This window comes from Aspergillus ibericus (assembly GCF_003184845.1).
Source record: "Aspergillus ibericus CBS 121593 unplaced genomic scaffold BO80scaffold_32, whole genome shotgun sequence".
In the NCBI taxonomy this organism is placed as follows: Eukaryota; Fungi; Ascomycota; class Eurotiomycetes; order Eurotiales; family Aspergillaceae; genus Aspergillus; species Aspergillus ibericus.
This window is the reverse complement of record NW_020292130.1, coordinates 46,443-63,554: the sequence shown is the minus strand read 5'-3', so window position 1 is coordinate 63,554 and position 17,112 is coordinate 46,443. Positions and strand designations below refer to the sequence as shown.

Sequence of the window (17,112 nt, the reverse complement as noted above, 5' to 3'; positions counted from 1 at the left end):
TGAACACGGATTCTCATCCAAGATCTACATTAGCGCTACTAGGATAACCACTAGAATAGTCCCGACCCATGCTCCTTCTGCATCCCAGACATCCCCCGTCTGGATAATCCCATATCCTCCCCCAATGACAGTCCCATTATGCAGATGCTCAACAAGTTCCAACCAGACCAGAAATCATGTGTGACGCTGACGTGACATTCATCGACCGGAGCGGGGATTCATTCATGCAATGATTGGCAAGAGTAAAACAGAACAAGGCTAACTCCATGCAACGGAAAGACACGCAGTAAAACAGATAAAGAAGGGAAACCAACGGATGCTCATGCAACGGCCTATCACCGCTCGCTCGCCCGATAGCCGTTGCGCCATTGTCAGGGCGGCCTCGTCCCTCCGTCGGCGGCACTCTTAGCGCCCGACGCTGCAGCCCCCGGTTTGGGCGGATGGCCCGGCGGCGGTGCGGCCTTGACGGAACTCGGCGGTCCAGGAGGTGGGGTTGGGATCCCCTCGTCCTCATACTCGTTGCCTAAATACTCGTCATCATGCACCCCTGGCCCTCCTCCCACCGAAGAGTGGTCCGCCGATGCCCGGTTATATCCCTGGTCATAGGCCGCCTGCTGAGCCGCCGCCTGCTTGCTGGCGTTCTTGGTCGCTTTCTTGCCCTTCCTGCCCTTCATCTTGGCCTTCTCCAGCAATCGCTTCTTCTCCGCCAATCGCTTCCGCTCCTTGCGGTCCTTGATCTCGTACTGGCGAATGAGCGCTTCGGGCGGCCGGCCAAAGATGCTCTCGTATTCGCAGAACTCACAGATCCAGATGTCCTCGATGCTGGGCGGGTGGTGCAGATTGGCGTACTGCTGCTGGATCTTGCGTTGCCGCGCGGCCAGGGCGTAAATGCTACCCGGAGACCGCTTCTTCTTCCTCCCCGTGGTAGTCGGCTCGGGTCCCGCATTTGGCGATTGCTGCTGTGCCGGTTGTGATGGATTTTGAGACGGTCCTGCCTGGTTGACTTGCGAGGCAATGTTGGGGCTGGTCTGAGTACCCTGTGAGTAACCCCGTTGACTCTGGACAGCCGCCGTAAGCGCGCTGGGCGACCGATGATGTGCGGGGTACGGGTTTTGTGCCTGCAGAGCCATGCCCTTCGAGGAGTCCGATTCACACGTGAAAGTGAATTGTGTCTTGGTCGGTGTAGGGGTCTGTCGCTCGAGCATACTGACGATGCCGGGGCCCGGAGGGGGCGAGGAGAAAGCGGAGGCAGCGGCGTTGGCGATGGCGGCAGAGATTATACCCTGGTCTGGTTTCGCGGCGGGGTCACCTAAACGCCCAGTCAGCAAAGTCCGAATCTCCGCAGGCACAAATAATCACATACCGTTTGGTCCGGGAGAGGACAACAGGCCCTCGCGCCGGGTAGGGGTCCGCGGCCAACTGATCGGGGAATGAAGCGACAAGGAGTTCCTGCCAGTGCTGTTGCGGTGGGGATGGCGCCCAAGCCGACCTCTGCCCGCACCGGACATGCCGTTGGAGATAGGAGACGCGGGGCTGCCAGTGCCGTAGAAGGTGCTCACATGGCTGCCTTCGCCGGTGGTCGAAGACGACTGCGCGGAGGAGGCCAAACCCATGCTGGAGAATTCGGGGGAGAGGGTGGAGTGGTGGCTGCCCAGGTTGCCTGGCGTGGGGATTTTGCGTTTCTTTTTGTTGTTAGTGTTTTCAAACGCATCGTACCCATCGGGACCGGCCGAAGAGGACTTCACTGGCGGCCCTTCACTGTTGCAGGGGACGGCCTGAGGGGCAGCGCTGGGGGTTGACGGTGACAAGGACGACCCACGGAAACCCGCACTCCGACGAACAACTACGGGCCCGTCCTCATCACCGCTCTCCAACTCGACCCCGTTCTCATACGGCAGATGGTCCCGCTCAGGGCTCGGGTCGCGACCGTCGCTCTGTTGCACATATACTTTGGTGTCATTTACAAGGTCTCCGCTGTCCACAGAGGTGCCGTAGAACAGCTGAGTAGCAGGAGGAGCTGGCGGGAAGAGGATCGACTCGGCCGCTTCAGAGGACAGGCGAGAGCGGAGGGTACGCTTTGGTAGAGGACGGATCAGCCGATCCGGGTAGACAGGAGACGGTGTATCTGGGGCCGAGTTAAACATCCCATCTGCGGGTGAGCAGTATCAGCAACTGAGCAGCCAGCAGACCCTGATTTCGATCCGCCCACGGCATCGGGGGACAACCCGTCAATTGTACGCACCAACAAGGCCAGACGCTACTTCCCCGGAGGAGCAGACATCCTTGGTAAAAGACATACTCAGTGTAGCGGTCATTCTGCAAGGTGATCATCGGCTGTTACAGCCTCCACAACGAGAACCACAGCCGAGCGGCGGTATGCCTCCTGGTAAATAGCCCAGCCCGGCGATGTCCGTGGATGGTTCCTTGTTTAATTAAACACACTCCCTCGGTTATATTGATTTATCGATGGCCACCTGTCCCCCACACGGTACTCTAACGCTGGTTCGGCGTGGATACGGAGGGGAAGGGGAGGGAGCAATACAGAGAAGACCCTTGACCGCACTGGATTGGCACCCACAGTCAGTTGTCATGTTCCCAACGCCGGCACCGGCTACCACACAGAGTTTGGAGGGAGCGCTGCCCACGCGGGCATCCAAGCTTCCCCTCCGGTCTCAACGGCCAGGATACGCTTCTGAGGCATCCCGGAAGAGAGTAAGGGACTTACGTAGCAGACCATGCACCGATCCTGCCTATGCAGACTTTTTGACGACTCAACCCGAGGTGTCGGGAGGAAGGACCGAGAAATGACACCGGTTCAACCCCGGACCACGCAAAAGAGGGACAGCGGAGGAAGGGCAGAAAGGAGGGAAAGATATACGACCGGTGAGAGCAGATCCCGTGGCATACGACAAGCAGCAAACAATGCGGGGAGGGGAAAGGGAATAGGGGACGAAGATGGCGGAGGGGTGGGAATCGAATGGCTCGTCGATAATTATTATGATGAATAAGTCACTGCCATAACTAGTTAACTAATCCGCTTTCCTCTCTGGTCCGGCGGATACCTGCGGGTGCCTGAGGCTGGGTGTGCCGCTAGCCTCTTTTGGACCAGGGTGCCCCAAAGCCTCAACTATCGATTATCAGGGCTATCTACGGAGTACTGATTGTCTTCCTCCCCGATCGCCATCCACTCGCGCCGATGCGCGCGACATTGATCGCGACTAACGCTCGAGAAGTTACCGTGTATAGTTCAGCTCATCCCCCAGGCGCCATCATCGCCTTCCCGGATATGGTCTCCGGTCCTGCTGGCTTGTCCTGCATTGATTCTCCATCCTTTCTTCCCTCCCTGCAAGGACCGGAATCCCCCACCCAAGCTACATCTTGTCTGGCTAGTAGTATTCAAATTCCCTGCAAACATACATCAAAACCATTGCTCCTATACCTTGCGTCACTTGTGCCCATTGTCCCACGCGCATTCCATTACCCAGTGTTGTAGGGATTTTGCCTGTCGCTCTCATCGTCTGAAGCCGAGCCAACCCGCCAAACTTGATCGTATCCAACAGACCAGTTACCAAATTCCCATACGACCTGACTCGTGTGAAGAGAACCTGTGTTTGAACCTCCAGTTATCTTCCGATTGACACCCCACAACCCGAGGTCATCCGACAGGCCCTGTTGCTCGGGAAAATGCTCGGGGCAATGGTGGGGTGGAACAAAGAAAATGCTGGCCGCTGGACAGGATCAGCCGGTACACCATCGTAGCTGATGAATCTGAACGAACTCTGGGTGCCATGGTAGAGTCACGGCGCTGCGAACGATGCGGGTTAGTCAGCAGAATCTCAAATTTCTGGTTTGCCCCAGGGGTCTGCGTAGCCCGCCGGGAGCAATCGCATAGATCATCGTCCAGTAGACGTAAGGCCAAGGACTGTAGTAGAAGAAAAGAGGGGCAGGATAGCTCTGCTTTCCCGAGGACGTCTGAGGGCGATCCCGAGTATTGCTAGCCAGCGCTGGGAGGTAAGCGGGGTTTGAAGGACGGTGGCATGGATGGCATCATAGCATTCCTGCAGACCTTATCACCAGGGACCGGCTTAGACAACCGGGTGGGAAACGGAGGCCTTTCCCTAAAGCATCAGTCAGCGAAGAGCACGCACGCCCGCATGTCTATCCATCCTCTGGCGACGAAGTTGGATAGCGAGGGGGAGGGACTCGCGCGCAGAGAAGAAGAAAGAGAAGAGAGAGGAGCGGGGAAAGGCCAATGCGCGTTGACCGCAAAGGCGCGCAGCTCAAACCCGTTCCGGCGGCCGGCCGTCACTCACGCTCTCATTCTGGGTCCGTTTCCCTCCTCTCGCTCCTCCTCTTCCTTTTTTCTCCTCCCCACCAACCTTTCGTGCAAATCCACAGACTATGTAGTCCTCGGTCTTCGTTGAAGCTCACAGGCGCTGTTCTTGGATGTTTTCTCCCCCCCTCTGGCCTCAATTGTCATTCGCCAGTCCTTGACTTGTCGGCTTTTTTCCCTTCTCTGCGTCTCTTGTCATCCTTACCATTGTACGAGTCGCTGTCGACTCCCAGCTCTCCACCCGTGTGCGACAGCTCGCTCACGGGCAGGCTGCTTCTCTTCGACAGTGTGCTGGCATTCTGATTATAATTATATTTCCCCCGGGACTACTTCATTTTTACGGCCGTTGTCTTGTCAGAGTTCGTCGCTCTTCCCTTCCCCCCCGCTGATAACCTCCTCCAACATGACGCCTCGTCGCTCCTCTCGTGCCCGCAACTCCCAACCGTTACCAGCTATCCTCCAGCATACGAACTCCTCCAGTTCCTCCAATTCAATGACTCGAGAAAGAAGTACCCGGTCGAACCACAAGATCTCCTCCCCTCAACGATCCTCCACCAATCGGTCCCAGTCTATCGACGATGCCGACACAGCCTCGAAAAATGAGTTTCGAGAGACACGGCAGCGCCAGCGTGCTCGAGGGGAGGAGGATAACGACCATCATCTTAGGCTAGGTGAGGGCGATGACGAAGACGGAGAAGAAGAGGAAGACGAGGAGGAGGAGATCACCCGGTGTCTCTGTGGACAGCAGGAATACCCGGGTCTGCCTCCCTCACGTCGTGACTTAGGCGGTCGCAATGGTTTTCGTACCGGTATCAAGGATGAGACTTTTAATCTCTCCGCAGACGCAGCAGACCTGATGTCAGACGAGATTGGGAGCATGTTTATCCAATGTGATTCGTGCAAAGTCTGGCAGCATGGTGGCTGTGTTGGCATTATGGACGAGGCTATGAGCCCCGACGAGTACTTTTGCGAAGAGTGTCGCAAGGACCTCCATAAGATCACCAGCGAAACAAACGGGTAAGCATGATCGATTTTTCTTTCATTCGCCTTTTTCTATGGGTCGGATTTTGTACTTCTCGTGTAGCTCTCCCGCTTCTTGCTGCTACCGTCAATTTTCCCTTCGCTCGGATCAGCGCCCGGAGCGCTTGCAAGCACACTTCGACGACCTGATCTCCACTTTGGGATAATCACCCTCTCGGCATGTGGCACGTTCGCTTACGGTCTCGCAGACAATACTCGTCCCAATACCTTCCTGTCGCTCCTCCACCGTCCAGTGCACCATCCTCGCGAGAGTCGTCGCGGGAAACTTCCAGACGTGCAAAGGATCCCAAATCACGACAGAATGACTCTGTCAATCCCAAGCGCCGGTCAACGATGAATAGCCGCGATGCGGCTTATGACGAAGAAGAACAACTTCGGCGGGCCATCGAAGAGAGCAAAGAAGAGACTAAGCCAGCGGCGGATGATATTGTGGCCCGCAGGCCTAAGAGAAGTCGAAGCGATAGTGAAGCGTATGTTCGAAGCCTTATCTGTCTCAATTATTGATGCTGGTTGCCAAGCTAACACGAATGACTTAAGACATAAACAAGCAACCAAGCGACAGCGCACGAGCTCTCCCTCTCCAGGTGCCGTTTCGAAGAGCAACCCTGCATCCCAGCCTGTCTCAGAAGATGAGTCGAAAACAAAGCCAGCCACCAACGGGGTTAGACGACAGCGAGCTGCTTCGCGCGGTCAGCGTGATAAGGAAACAAAGGATCCGGAAGAACCCGAGGTTGAGTTACCGGAGGCTGCAAATCGTAGGAAGGGAAGATCTGAAAGGCAGAAAGGTGATGGTGAGTCGCAATGAAGCCCTTGTCTTGATGTTTGTTGGCCATGAAACTAATTTTGGAAGACGCCGAGTCCGATCATGAAGCAGGATCTCCTATCAAACCCTCTGCGAACGAACCTGAACCGAAGCAACCGAGTCCTGAGGAAACACCTGCCCCTGCCCAAGAGCCGGCGCCTTTGCGGCCGTCCACTCGCAAATCGGGCCGTCCGCCCGCTCGTCGTGGCGGTCGCATCGGGCGAAATCAGTACACTCGAGACCGGGACGCTAATGGCACCGACTCCACTACGAGATCTCCCCGGCGTGGGCAATCGCATGAGATTTGTGGGGATTCACCTCGAGTGGGTGTTAATGGGACACACATCAACAGCACCGAGTCGGGCAAGCCTAGTCGACCCCGCTATGTGAACCAGAGAACCACTATGAATGAGATGAAGCGACGAGTGACCGCGATATTGGAGTTTATTTCACGCATGCAGGTTGAGATGGCTGTGGCGGGGGAGAGCACCACTCCTCCCAGCAATGGTGACCGGGCGAACGGTATCCCAGCTAGGTTCATGAGCGAGCATCCCCTCCTCTCCGCTGCCATTGAAAGCGCGGGCCTGGAGAGTGCTTCTGCCGGGCAAGTGGCTGCGGAGAAAGACTTCAAAGACCTTAGCAGTGTGGAGATGATGGATGTGTTGACCCGTCATCTCCTCAAGTGGCAACAGGAGTACGGCAAGTTCGGTGAAAGATAACCGACCTATTCCTCCCAGCCCCATTCCTTCTTTGGCAAATCCCCTCGTCAGGGAGTTTTTGATACGCACGATACCCGGTTCGTCTCTTCTCAATGTGTGGACATGTATAATATAGCTTCTGGTGCATCTTGACGGATCAAGTCGGCGTTACGTGTCTTGCGGGATAGGTACCCTGCTCATATAGTATGATTTGCTTGGTCGTTCAGGCGCAAATTGGATAGTGCTTCGAATGTTTATCGGTATACTTTGGTGGAGTTTCCTGGCGTGGTGCTGTACCTTTATGTGGCTTTGTTCGTTCGGCTTTGGGATTTGCATGACCAGCAAATGACGGGCACTCCACTTCGATTTGTCTGCCATGATAGATCGGTTGACTCAACGTGGTCCTGGCTTGCTTCTGCCCGGCAACTTCCTTTCTCCTCAGCTTTCCTTCCCCATATCTCCTGGGATGTGGTATGAAGACTAATGCTCGACTTCCTGTGGATAGTATAATACCAATGATTCTCCTTCAGAGTGACAACTGATCAATAGATGTAACACGTTAATCGCTGAAGATGTATATGCACGCTCAGGTCGGAAATTTCATGGGAATTCGATGAGAGTTGATGAGATTAATGAGATCAGGTCTGTTGTGATAGACTAAAACCAGAAGATGATGAAAGCAGGCTACAGGCAACCTTGATATAGGGAAAGAAGCGTGACCGGATCACCTGATCGTGGAGAGTTCCTACACTTCCTCTATCCGACCACTACTTGTTCCATATCCTCATTTCACATGGCCATCTCTATACAGGATCTGTTTCTGGGTTCTTTCCCTACCACTGTCTGATCCCCAAGGGGTATATGCTGATTACTTCCACACAGCTTCCAAGCAAAATATCACAACGCTTCTTTATACATGCATCCCTCCATTCACTCTCACCACCTGTCCCGTCATCCATCCACTTTCCCCTCCACACAAAAATGCAATGATCCCGGTCATTTCCTCAGGCTCCGCAATTCTACCAAACGGATTTGAGGCTGCAATTCCCTTTATCAGCTGCTCCGACTTTCCCTTCATGAACATCTCTGTTTTCGTTGGTCCCGGCGCGACTGCATTGACTGTGATGTTCTTCTTCGCCAGGTCCTTCGCCATCAATCTTGTCATCTGCTCAATGGCGCCCTTGGTCGACGCATAAAGCAAGTATGCTGGCGCCACCCCCGAGAACGCCGCCACGGTCGACGAGATGAAGACCACCCTTCCACCCGGAGGCATATGTTTCACAGCTTCCTGAGCTAGAAAGTATGGGCCCTTGACATTCAGCGCGAATGCAGCGTCGAAGTCACTCTCTGTGGTAGCGGCTAGGTCTTTCATTGGTAGTATTCCCGCATTGGGGATTATAGTGTCTATGCGGCCAAAACGTGACACGGCGGTATCCACTAAGCGACGAATTTCAGAGGGCTTGGAGACATCAGCTTGGACGGCTAGGGCGCGGGATGACCCAATCTCGTTTACGAGATCGTTGGCGCCGTTGGCGTCGCTGAGATAGTTGATTATGATGGTCGCCCCGGCGGCGGCGAGACGTTGGGCGATGGCTTTTCCGATGCCCTTGGAAGCGCCGGTGATGAGGATAATGCGGTCTGAGAGAGGCATTTTTGTGGAATTGAATGATTTTAATAACTATTGATCGTCACTCATGGTCGCAGTCAGCTCCTTTATATAGATCAATCTGGCTCGCGGACGAAGCCGGAGATCGACCGGAGATCGACCGGCGTTAAGGTGTGCCGCCACCTAGGATGCTTCTGGTCAGCATAAACTATCACAATGAGCTCCCCATATGGGCTTCATCTTTTCAGAGTCGGAGATGATGGTGTCGCGTCATAACGAGGATGTCTGAAGATACAAGTTCATATTACTATTGATCCATGTGCAGAATAGCACGGAGTCGGGAGCGGAATATATATCTCAGCCGATGTTCTTTTCCAAACGCCCTCCATTTTCTTACTCAACGATGGATCACACTGTGGTATGAGATAACACTCCGCCAGCATGCTACAAGTATTGCATCATCCAGGGTACCCTCGGCTTCTGAGGTTTGACTCTAATGACAAGATGAGTGCCTTTCTGCTGGTACTGTTTAATCGAACTATATGGATCGGGCTCGAGTTCCGGCCGAGAACATTCAGTACGATCGCTTCTCTCCTAATATATCTAATTCGCCTGTTTATATTTCCCCGAATGTTGATGTCGCGACCCATTTAATGTGAGCGCCTTTCAGTCTTCTCTTTAATTGATATTTAACAGTATGGTGAAGCTGATCACGCAGGATCATACGCAGCCACGACATGATATCGCAATCAGCCTCGATAATACTAGAGAAGTCAACCCAAATTGCTCCATTGAAGAAAGATAGTAACTGTCATCCGATTCTGTGGGGATGCAGACAGCTTTGAATGGCTAAGAAGCTTCGTTCCTGAATAATCCCAATCTAAATTAGCTACTCCATGGCATCTGCAACCACCCGTGCGGAGCTTAAACCTGTCTGGGTTAAGATATCGTCATAACCGTCCCAGTGATTTAGCTTCTTCACCACAGTATTTAATGAGGCCATTTCACTACAGAAGACACTGCGGTTAGCATCCAACTCAAATCGAAGACAAAATGCGTTTCTCCATCCCCCGGCTGCTGCCTCTCCTTCTTGCGGGGCGTGTCAACTCTCTGGCCCATGACTCGGGGGTATACGGGCCCGCGTTGGAGCTCGTTCATAGATACTATGACCAATTCCCCACAGGTACACTCCCAACTCAGCTGCTAATTATCCTAGTCTAACATATCACAGGCGTCGCCGTATCCTCCGCCGGCCGCATGTTCTCGTGCTACCCGCTCGGGCTGGATGCCAACAACACCCGATACCAAGTGGCCGAACTGACTAACCCCACGACTGAAGTCCCATATCCTTCTGCAGAAATCAATTATCCCCCAGGAGGGGCCGTCAATCATTCAACTAGTCCAGCAGTCAGTACTTTAGACCCTACTCGCGAACCCACTCCATGTCTAACCGCCGTTGTTTGGATTTAGACAACAGTTAACTACCCCAACTATCTGATCAGTGTCCAAAGTGTTGTCGTCGACTCTAAAGATCGCCTCTGGATTCTCGACACTGGCCGTGCAAAGACAGCCAACAAGACTCTCCTCTTGTCCTCCTACGGTGGCCCGAAGCTAGTCGGAGTAGACTTGACTACGAACCAAGTCTTCAGGACGATCCTATTCCCGCGGGATGTTGCTTATGCAGACTCTGTACGCCAATTGTTCTTTGTGCTAGCCCCTTGTCCATCTCTAACATAGAATAACAGTACCCCAACGACGTCCGCTTTGACCTCCGACCGGATCTCAACGGTACCTCCGGCGAGGGTGTCGCTTACCTTACTGATTCCAGCCCGGAAGGCCGCAACGGCCTTATCGTGGTAGATCTTGGAACGGGAAAATCCTGGCGCCAACTTGACGGCCTTGCGCTGACGAAAGCAGAATCAGATTTCCGGGCATTCATTTGGGGCGATACTGTAGACGTTTCAACGGGAACAGATGGGATCTCTCTTTCGGCTGATGGAGAGACGCTCTACTTCGGTGTTGTGAGTGGTCGCGATATTTACTCTATCCCGACTGCCATCCTGCGGGATTCGTCCTCAGCAGGACGGGCGCTTGCCAAGAACAGCGTGAGCAAGCTGACCCAGAAGGGGGTGAGCGACGGGTACGAGGTTGACTCCGATGGAAGGATCTATATGGGGAGCTTCGAGTCGAATGCGATCAACGTGTTCTACCCTGGCAATGTAAGCGTGGAGACCTTTGTGCGGGATCCAAGGATGGGCTGGACGGATACAATGAGCGTGGTTACCTTGAAGGAGAATGCGACCGGGGTTGAGAAGGGCTATTTGTATTTCACGGAGAATCAGCTCTGGAGACAAGATCAGGAGAGGCCGTTTGCTCTCTTCCGAGTTGAGTTGCCGGACGGGGCTGGGAAGGCGATTTTAGCTTAGACGCATCTTGTCATGAGCGTATCCTAGTTTTGAAGCTGAGGAACCCATCGATTTATAGGGACACTGTGAATTACCATGGGCGGGCCCTCATGATGGATTCCGGATTGATCAGCAATGGTGGAGTTAAGGCTTTTAAGGGCGGCCTCCAAAACCCTAAATCCGACTCGGCTTCTAGATCCGCAACACGAGCACAAGTTATCACCGCACCATATCAACTAACAAACAAGAGTTACATTGTTTTGCCGCTCCGCTAGACAATCCAAGTCCAGGCTATAAAAGGCCGTGAAAGAAGCAGGATGGCATTGTTCGTGTACTCATTCCTATCTGATTCATAGTCTACCACCTACAACATCTTTAAAGCCTCTTTCATAAATCAGCTTCACAATGGCTGCAACCTCCGCTCCCGAACCCAAAAGCCTCCTTGGGCGCCATCGTCTTCTCTCTCCCACTGCTGCTGTGCGAGTGAGCCCTCTCTCTCTCGGAGGCATGAGCCTAGGCGAGAAATGGGCCGGCGGACTCGGTCTCGTCACCAAAGAAACCGCCTTCGAACTTCTGGACACCTTCTATGAGCTGGGCGGAAACTTCATCGACACCGCAAACGCATACCAAGGCGGACAGTCAGAGGAGTGGATCGGCGAATGGATGGAGCTACACGGTCGTCGCTCCGAGATGGTCATCGCAACCAAGTACACGCTCTCCCCAGTGACCGGCCAGCCCCTTCAGGAAAGCAACTACGGCGGCAACGGCACGAAAAGCATGCACGTTTCCATCAGCAACAGCCTCAAGAGCCTGCGCACTGACTATGTCGACATCTACTTCGTCCACGCATGGGACTACTCCACCGACATCCCCGAGCTGATGCAGTCGCTCAATCACCTCGTCGCCCAGGGCAAGGTCCTCTATCTGGGTATCAGTGACACGCCGGCCTGGGTCGTGTCCAAGGCCAACACGTACGCCTGTGCCCATGGCCTGCGACCCTTCTCTGTCTACCAGGGCAGGTACTCGGCGGTGTGTCGGGATCTGGAGCGGGATGTGATCCCCATGTGTCGTGATGAGGGTATGGCGATTCATGCGTGGGGCGTGCTTGGTAATGGTATGTTCGAACCCAACCGTAACCCAGTTTGGATATAGTCGTTGACTAAATCAATGATGACAGGCTACATCCGGTCCCCCACTGCCGACGCCAACGATCGCGTCCGCAACTCACCACACCTTCTCTCCGGGCACGAAGAAAAGGTCTCCGCTGTCCTGGACAACGTTGCGAAGCGCCACGGTGTGCCCCTCACAAGCGTGGCCCTCGCTTACGCCATGCAAAAAGCGCCCTACATCTTCCCTGTTGTTGGTGGTCGCAAGGTTGAGCACCTCAAGGCCAATGTGGGGGCCCTCAGCCTGGAGCTCACCCCGGAGGATGTGAAGGAGATCGAGACCGGGTATGACTTCGACTTGGGCTTCCCGCACAGCTTCCTCTGTCCGCGTGGACATGCGACTGGAGGACCGCAGGATGTCGGATTCTCGGCGGGTATGGGCCATTTCGATTATGTTCAGCCGACCAAGGCGATTAAGCCATACAAGGGATAGTAGAGAGGGTTGGGTAGAGAGGCATGTTCATATAGGATTGTGCGGTTATAGTTTGTTGTATAGAGTCAAGTAGGTGATATTTATGGAGTATCTGTGAATATACAAAACTTGAGAGAAAAGCGCGTGTTAGAGGTCGCTTCTTAAGCTGGTAGATGGTCGATGAGGATGGTGGTTGCTCTGAGACCGTATGCGGAGAACCCCCCCCCCCCCCCCACCCCCTATCCGTCTCGACTCGCCCTTCCCCTCCTTTCGCTTCCCCTTCATGCTGCCCATCTTCAAAGAATAACTGCGGTCTACTCATATTCAAAACATAGAATCATCTGGCTACTCACTAGTCCCCAACAAATACCTCCATTGGAAAACATTGACTCTATTGGTAGAACCGCACCTTAACGATTCTACTATGCAAGGCCGTTCTTTCGGGAGGTGAGGTACAATCCCCAGGTAACTGGCCGTTAACGAGTTTATGCTGTGTCTGACTACTTAGTCTCAGATACGACAGTTCTGGATCCAGGTCAAAGCGAATGTAACCTCGAAGGCATTCTGCTACGTTGTCATCGCAAAAGTATCTGTTCAAATCGAAAACTGGTCATTTTACCAATCCCACCACACCTCTTCAAACCAAGCCAGCTGAAAGCCTTGCTTCAATACAGCCAAACCAGTTATTCTCCGCACAACTATGTCCAAGACCCAAAGCTAGCTGACTTGTAACTTTAGTGGAGATGAAGCGGTCCGAGCTATCGAATGCCGAGATACGATGGCGTCGATTCCTTTGTCGGGGCAAAAAGAAATAGTAACCTTCGCAATTCCTATATACGAGAATCTTCCTCGTCGTTTGGCCTCAAATGCTGACTTGCATGATACAGGGGCCGTCCAGTAGTATAGATTACGAGCTGAATATCGGTGAGTTTTACGAGTTCTCAACAGGTGCTATATGCAGCGTTGCGTTTTTGGCACGATGACGAGATAGCCACCGAGTGGTACACATGAGGCGCCCCAAGCGCTGGGTCACTATACCTAACCCCCTTGGATGTGAAACATAGTTTTCCATCCCGCTTTTGCCTGCTATCGAGCCTGATTAATCGGAGGATGGACGGGTGTGCCTACAAGTCAACTTCCCTCTCCTCATCTAGGTTGTGAGACATGTCCATGTCCGGTGGGGAAAAAAGACGCAGCATTGGCAAGCCTCGTCGAGGTCTATCAACGGTAACTCCTTGGCTTCCGGATTTGGTTTTAACTAGCTATCGGACCCTCGCACTTGCTTGGCATCCTCGCCCTCTAAATTGAGGCTGTCTCTCGACTCTCATGGATGAGATTGTCCAAGTGTTCGTTCCGGGACCAGGGGCATTGGTGCCGAGCGTTGTGTAAGTTTAGCGACGTTGTATCCTTCGTCTCTGATGACCCTAGCTGTTCGGGCCTTATTTGGCATCTAGAGATGTTCCCGACGAGCTTTAGGTCAGGGCCAGGGTCTTATAATCATGTCACCCCCACCAATTCCGGTCTAGTGAAAGGACGGACATATCAGTTTAATGGGTCTCTACCTCAGTGAATAGCGAACGATGGCTGCGAATGGAAAGCAAAAGTTTCGCGTCATCATTGTGGGCGGCTCCATCGCCGGCTTGACATTGGCGCACTGCTTGATCAAAAGTGACATCGAGTTTGTGGTCCTTGAGGCTCGTGGTGATATTGCACCGCAGGAAGGCGCCTCCATTGGGATTTTGCCAAATGGGTCTCGCATCCTGGATCAACTGGGCATGTTGGATGACTGTATCGAATTGACTGCCCCGCTGAAGCACTCTTTCATCTGGTCTGAGAGCGGGGCACTGATATTCGAGGACGATTCCTTCGAGACAATCGAAAGGAGGTAAGTATGTTTCATCTGGGTCTCTACTCGGAAATGAGATAACCGGGACTAGACATGGCTACCCTGTCATTTTTCTTGACCGACAAGCTTTACTTCACACTCTGTTCAAACACCTAGGACCCCATCAAAACCAGATACATGTCAACAAGCAAGCCGTCTGCGTCGATCATCACCCTACACATGTCTCTGTTCACTGTGCGGACGGCTCAATTTATGAGGGAGATCTGGTTGTTGGAGCCGATGGGGTACATAGCAGGATTCGACAAGAGCTGTGGCGCTATCTGGAGACCCACTCTTTGCAGGATGAGGTTGCTCAGGATCGAAGCAGTATGTTCTACGTCACCCTTGTTGGATAAAGGCTTTCCCTACCCTTTTACTAGACTGACGTTATCCTTGAATAGCAATGATCAAGGAATATTCCTGTGTCTTTGGCATCTCCGCCACACCTCCCGGTATCGAAGTTGGGCACGGCCATCGAACCATGGCCCAGGACTATGCGTTCGTGATCATGTCGGGCAGGAAGGGTCGGTTGTACTGGTTTCTTTTTGCTAAGATGGATAAGCACTACACAGGTTCGCAGCGAGTAAGATTCACAGCGGAAGACATGGACGCCCATGCTGCTCGATACCTGGACAAGCCTGCTGCAGGAAAGGTCCCATTCTCTGCTATCTATGAAAGAGCAGAGCACAAGTCATATCTGCCCTTGGAAGAGGCCTGCTTCAAGTATTGGTCTAAAGGCAGGTTTGTCTGCATTGGCGACTCGGTGCACAAAGTACGTATCGTTGGGCCTAGTCCTTCTGCAATTCCACTGACGGAAACAGATGACACCCAACATGGGCCAAGGCAGTAACAGCGCCATGGAAAGTGCTGCATGTCTCGCAAACCATCTAACGCGATTCATGAAATCGTGTGATGGTAAGATCTCCCTACGGCAACTGGAGGATTGTCTCCAAGAATGGCAGACTCTGCGGTGGCCTCGAGCGGCAGACATGGTTGCAGCATCTGCCCACCTGACGAGAGTCGATACTATCAAAACATGGAAGCACAAGCTTGCGGCAGTCTTTCTCCTGCCACTTATGAAAGACTTTACCGTGGAAATAGCAACGATGGCCCTTGTTGGAGCAGAAAAGCTGGACTCGGTACCGGTTATCCCACGAGGGGACGGAGGTGCCATACCATTCGTCCCCAACTTTGACCGTATCAGGCTGGAGCCAATGTGGAAATACATTCTTCTGGGCATCGCTCCGCTGGTTGGTTGTTACAGCCTAAGCAGGCTCACTATAGATCCGATTACCGAAACATTGCGTCCGATGCTTCGACACATACTCGGACAAGGCACATGGACTGCCGGTAACGGGGAAATTGTTCACTTGAGAGCACCTCTTTATCATATACCATTTCTTGATCGGATCATCAATCCCTTGGTTTCCTGTCTGTTGCCAGCAATCAGCGGCAGTGACCCCGACACCCATGCACAAGGGCTCGCTTTCCTCATGGACATGGGCTCAATGTATGGCATTTGGCTGCTGGAGAGTAATCGCCAGGCACAGTCGTATATCGATGTGATAATGTGAGTATAATAACCTCGCAATCCACATCAACACTATAATGATTCTTTAACAGCACCACAATCCTCGCCATATCTGCGCAGTTAGAAGGCTTCGCCCGAATCGCACCCTGGTACTATCTCTACGCATCTATTCGGACGCCTCTATCCCGCCTCTTATTAGGAAACAATCGCAGGATAGACCCATCCACATCTCTCACTCTCCTCCTGGCCATGATACTCGGCTACTACTGCCCAATAATAATCAGCTTCTGCGCATCCGGCATAACCTCCCGACGGTCCTACAATGCCCTATGGCAACTCTTCCCCATCATCGTGCCACTACTGCACGCTTTCCTCCAACCCCCAGCAAAGTACCAGTTATCCACCTCCACAGACCATCCCGCAAACCCAACAAAGAAACAGAAAGCAACCCACCTTCCCTCCCTCCGACTCATCTACCTCTCCCTCGCCCTAATCTCAACCCTCACAGCCACTTACGCCCGCATGACCCTCCTCAGCAGCCACCCCCTCTCATACCTCCTCCTCTCCACCCCCGTCGCCTTTTCCAGTCCATTCCTCTCTCCCAGCCCCACGTCAACCCTCACGACTCCCTTCCAAACCATCGCAACCCACCTCCTCCAATCCAACCACATCCTCAGCCAAACAACCAGCCTCGTCTGGCTAATTCTCCGCTTCCGTGAACTCAAAACCCTCGGGGCACCAGTATGCTGGTGGAAAGTACTTGGAGCACTATTGCTCAGCACAATAGCACTTGGTCCCGGGGTTACATTTGCGTTGGGGTGGGGTTTCAGGGAGGAGATGGTGGAGGATATCGTTGGTGGGTTTTAGGGGATGATCTGGGATGAGATATGGGAGAGGGGGCTTTGGTACGTGCTAACTAGATGAATCGGGTGCGGAGATGGGAAGAAGTAGGTTTTGGGTCTGGTAAGTGCGTATGAGGATCTGGGGTATTTCTATCTGGATGGTTGTTGGGGATATATTTCCGTACGTGAGGTTGATTTAGGATCATGGGAATGTGATCTGACTTTTGGAAAGTCTGGATGTGTGTCGGGGTTAAGGTTATGGTTGGAATGTGGGTGGGCAGCGGATCGAAGATCCATGGAATGTGAGAAACGTGGAAGGACGTATGGAACGGGAACACCCAGGCATAGTATTCGAGGTCCCAATCTACGGAACACAGGCTGTAGTAAATCT

The 17,112-nt window shown here is 53.2% G+C and overlaps 7 protein-coding genes across 7 annotated transcripts; 4 read left to right on the top strand and 3 right to left on the bottom strand.

Moving 5' to 3' along the window:
• Window positions 1-371: 371 nt before the first annotated feature.
• Window positions 372-2,403, bottom strand: BO80DRAFT_478974 (uncharacterized protein; the record flags this gene model as incomplete). The annotated part of the gene is made up of 3 exons (XM_025723290.1): window positions 2,300-2,403; window positions 1,364-2,149; window positions 372-1,309 (listed from the first exon to the last, which is right to left on the bottom strand). The coding sequence occupies exons 1-3, from the start codon at window positions 2,313-2,315 to the stop codon at window positions 372-374; spliced, it is 1,740 nt and encodes a 579-aa protein (XP_025573183.1). The 5' UTR covers window positions 2,316-2,403.
• Window positions 2,040-2,978, bottom strand: BO80DRAFT_386431 (uncharacterized protein; the record flags this gene model as incomplete). The annotated part of the gene is made up of 2 exons (XM_025717016.1): window positions 2,040-2,562; window positions 2,726-2,978. Coding segments are annotated over 2 exons (365 nt in total), but the record flags the coding sequence as incomplete, so codon positions are not given.
• A 1,758-nt stretch (window positions 2,979-4,736) lies between these two features.
• BO80DRAFT_446957 (putative transcriptional regulator (Cti6)) lies at window positions 4,737-6,895 on the top strand (the record flags this gene model as incomplete). The annotated part of the gene is made up of 4 exons (XM_025721576.1): window positions 4,737-5,350; window positions 5,563-5,844; window positions 5,912-6,165; window positions 6,225-6,895. 4 exons carry the CDS (start codon window positions 4,737-4,739, stop codon window positions 6,893-6,895), a joined length of 1,821 nt encoding a protein of 606 aa, XP_025573181.1.
• A 445-nt stretch (window positions 6,896-7,340) lies between these two features.
• Window positions 7,341-8,774, bottom strand: BO80DRAFT_147477 (NAD(P)-binding protein). Its single transcript, XM_025713745.1, has one exon. It carries the CDS (start codon window positions 8,523-8,525, stop codon window positions 7,785-7,787), a length of 741 nt encoding a protein of 246 aa, XP_025573180.1. The 5' UTR covers window positions 8,526-8,774; the 3' UTR covers window positions 7,341-7,784.
• Window positions 8,775-9,359: 585 nt separating this feature from the next.
• BO80DRAFT_147610 (uncharacterized protein) lies at window positions 9,360-11,098 on the top strand. The gene is made up of 4 exons (XM_025713747.1): window positions 9,360-9,663; window positions 9,712-9,887; window positions 9,951-10,169; window positions 10,226-11,098. The coding sequence occupies exons 1-4, from the start codon at window positions 9,534-9,536 to the stop codon at window positions 10,904-10,906; spliced, it is 1,206 nt and encodes a 401-aa protein (XP_025573179.1). The 5' UTR covers window positions 9,360-9,533; the 3' UTR covers window positions 10,907-11,098.
• Window positions 11,099-12,520, top strand: BO80DRAFT_147383 (aryl-alcohol dehydrogenase). The gene is made up of 2 exons (XM_025713744.1): window positions 11,099-11,999; window positions 12,063-12,520. The coding sequence occupies exons 1-2, from the start codon at window positions 11,291-11,293 to the stop codon at window positions 12,482-12,484; spliced, it is 1,131 nt and encodes a 376-aa protein (XP_025573178.1). The 5' UTR covers window positions 11,099-11,290; the 3' UTR covers window positions 12,485-12,520.
• Window positions 12,521-14,043: 1,523 nt separating this feature from the next.
• BO80DRAFT_478948 (FAD-dependent oxidoreductase) lies at window positions 14,044-17,033 on the top strand (the record flags this gene model as incomplete). The annotated part of the gene is made up of 5 exons (XM_025723289.1): window positions 14,044-14,348; window positions 14,401-14,675; window positions 14,750-15,120; window positions 15,170-15,918; window positions 15,972-17,033. 5 exons carry the CDS (start codon window positions 14,044-14,046, stop codon window positions 16,744-16,746), a joined length of 2,475 nt encoding a protein of 824 aa, XP_025573177.1. The 3' UTR covers window positions 16,747-17,033.
• Window positions 17,034-17,112: the final 79 nt, after the last annotated feature.

Excerpts from the sequence above, each read along its gene's own strand:
- BO80DRAFT_147477 (XM_025713745.1), bottom strand. The coding sequence starts at position 8,525 with ATGCCTCTCTCAGACCGCATTATCCTCATCACCGGCGCTTCCAAGGGC.
- BO80DRAFT_147610 (XM_025713747.1), top strand. The coding sequence starts at position 9,534 with ATGCGTTTCTCCATCCCCCGGCTGCTGCCTCTCCTTCTTGCGGGGCGT. Across the intron at positions 9,664-9,711 it reads CTATGACCAATTCCCCACAG|GCGTCGCCGTATCCTCCGCC; the intron begins GTACACTCCCAA and ends AACATATCACAG. Across the intron at positions 10,170-10,225 it reads ATGTTGCTTATGCAGACTCT|TACCCCAACGACGTCCGCTT; the intron begins GTACGCCAATTG and ends ATAGAATAACAG.
- BO80DRAFT_147383 (XM_025713744.1), top strand. The coding sequence starts at position 11,291 with ATGGCTGCAACCTCCGCTCCCGAACCCAAAAGCCTCCTTGGGCGCCAT. Across the intron at positions 12,000-12,062 it reads GTGGGGCGTGCTTGGTAATG|GCTACATCCGGTCCCCCACT; the intron begins GTATGTTCGAAC and ends CAATGATGACAG.